The 1391-nt window shown below is 34.7% G+C and overlaps 1 protein-coding gene across 1 annotated transcript; it reads left to right on the top strand.

Annotated features, from left to right (window-relative positions):
* Positions 1–455: 455 nt before the first annotated feature.
* On the top strand, positions 456–1076 carry LOC127113006 (putative glycine-rich cell wall structural protein 1). The gene has a single exon (XM_051046429.1). The coding sequence runs from the start codon at positions 456–458 to the stop codon at positions 1074–1076; it is 621 nt and encodes a 206-aa protein (XP_050902386.1).
* Positions 1077–1391: the final 315 nt, after the last annotated feature.

Below are 1391 nucleotides of genomic sequence, written 5' to 3'. Positions count from 1 at the left end.
TTAAACATATCTTTTCTCTTCATTCCATTCCCTAATGGATGCTATATTTTATAAGAACAAGTTAGTACAGAAATTGCACATTAAGTAAATAAAGGACCGAACATGTTTTTCAATTGCTTGTAACTTGTTACAAACAGAAGTTTGAGTTAATACAAAAATATTTAACATTAAAATAATACGTAGTAACATTTTCAAACATGCGTCAAATGCCAAAAACACACCATAACTGATTTTACACAATATCTTTATTTCTCAATAGACCATACAAATTTTATTCACAACCTATTTGTTCACAATGTGAGAACACACTTCTAGCGGTTGAGCACGAATTACATGAGGTAACTTTCACAGTTTTTCTTAAATAGAAGTTTCAGAACACTGGTATATAAATATTACTATAATTGTTCTATGTACTAAAATTTGTTAAATAAAATAGTGTCGTGCTACTGACAGTCATGGTTTCTAAATTATTTTTACTTGCTTTTCTTTGTCCAATTACATGTCTAGCTGGTGGTTTTAGAAAGTTTGGTGGAAGTGGTGAAGAACTTCATCATTTGCATAGCTATGGAGGTGGTAGTACCGCTGATGGTAATAGTGGTGCGATTGGTGGTTCAAGTGGTGGTGGTGGTTCAAGTGGTGGTGGTGGTGGAGGATATGGTGAAGAGCCTAGTTTTGCGGGCATGGGTGAATTTAGACATGGAAATGGTGGCGGAGGATCTAGCAATGGAGGAGGTGGTTATGGAGGTTCTGGTGGTGGAGGAATAGTTGGCAGTTATGGTCATGAAAATGAAGGATCTGGTGGTGGAGGAATAGGTGGCGGTTATGGTGATGGAAATGGAGGATCCGATAGTAGAGGTACAAGTGGTGGTTATGGTGGTGGTAATGGAGGATCTGGTGGTGAAGTAATTGGTGGCGGTTATAGCGATGAAAATGGAGTAATTGGAAGAGAAGGTGATGTTGGTGTTGGTATTGGTGTGGGAAGTGGAGGATATGGAGGTGGAAATGGAGATAATGGTGATATAGGTGATGCTTACTGTGACAGTGAGGGGAAATTTTTCAATCACATCCCACCATAATTTTGCCATTTATCACTCTACATTTTGTGTTTAAGATGCAAATAGGTGTTTAAGATGCAAATTAGTGTTCTCGCATGATTTCAATGTCATATTAATTATGTAGGATTATGTTATAAAGTACTGAAAAAAACTTCTTTATTTATAGGTTATATATTATAAATTAATTCTTATTATGAACAAAACATCTTACTAGTTCACATTAAATCTATAAAAATAGAAAATCTTCTTTAAGACCGAATGTCATATTATGAACAAAACATCTTATTATGAACAAAACATCTTACAATGTCATATTAATTATGTAAGATTGTCTTT

This window comes from Lathyrus oleraceus, chromosome 1, assembly GCF_024323335.1.
Source record: "Lathyrus oleraceus cultivar Zhongwan6 chromosome 1, CAAS_Psat_ZW6_1.0, whole genome shotgun sequence".
In the NCBI taxonomy this organism is placed as follows: Eukaryota; Viridiplantae; Streptophyta; class Magnoliopsida; order Fabales; family Fabaceae; genus Lathyrus; species Lathyrus oleraceus.
Note: the sequence above shows the minus strand (reverse complement) of the source record. Positions and strands in the feature narration are given on the sequence as shown.

Coding starts and splice junctions, on each gene's coding strand:
- LOC127113006 (XM_051046429.1), top strand. CDS start 456: ATGGTTTCTAAATTATTTTTACTTGCTTTTCTTTGTCCAATTACATGT.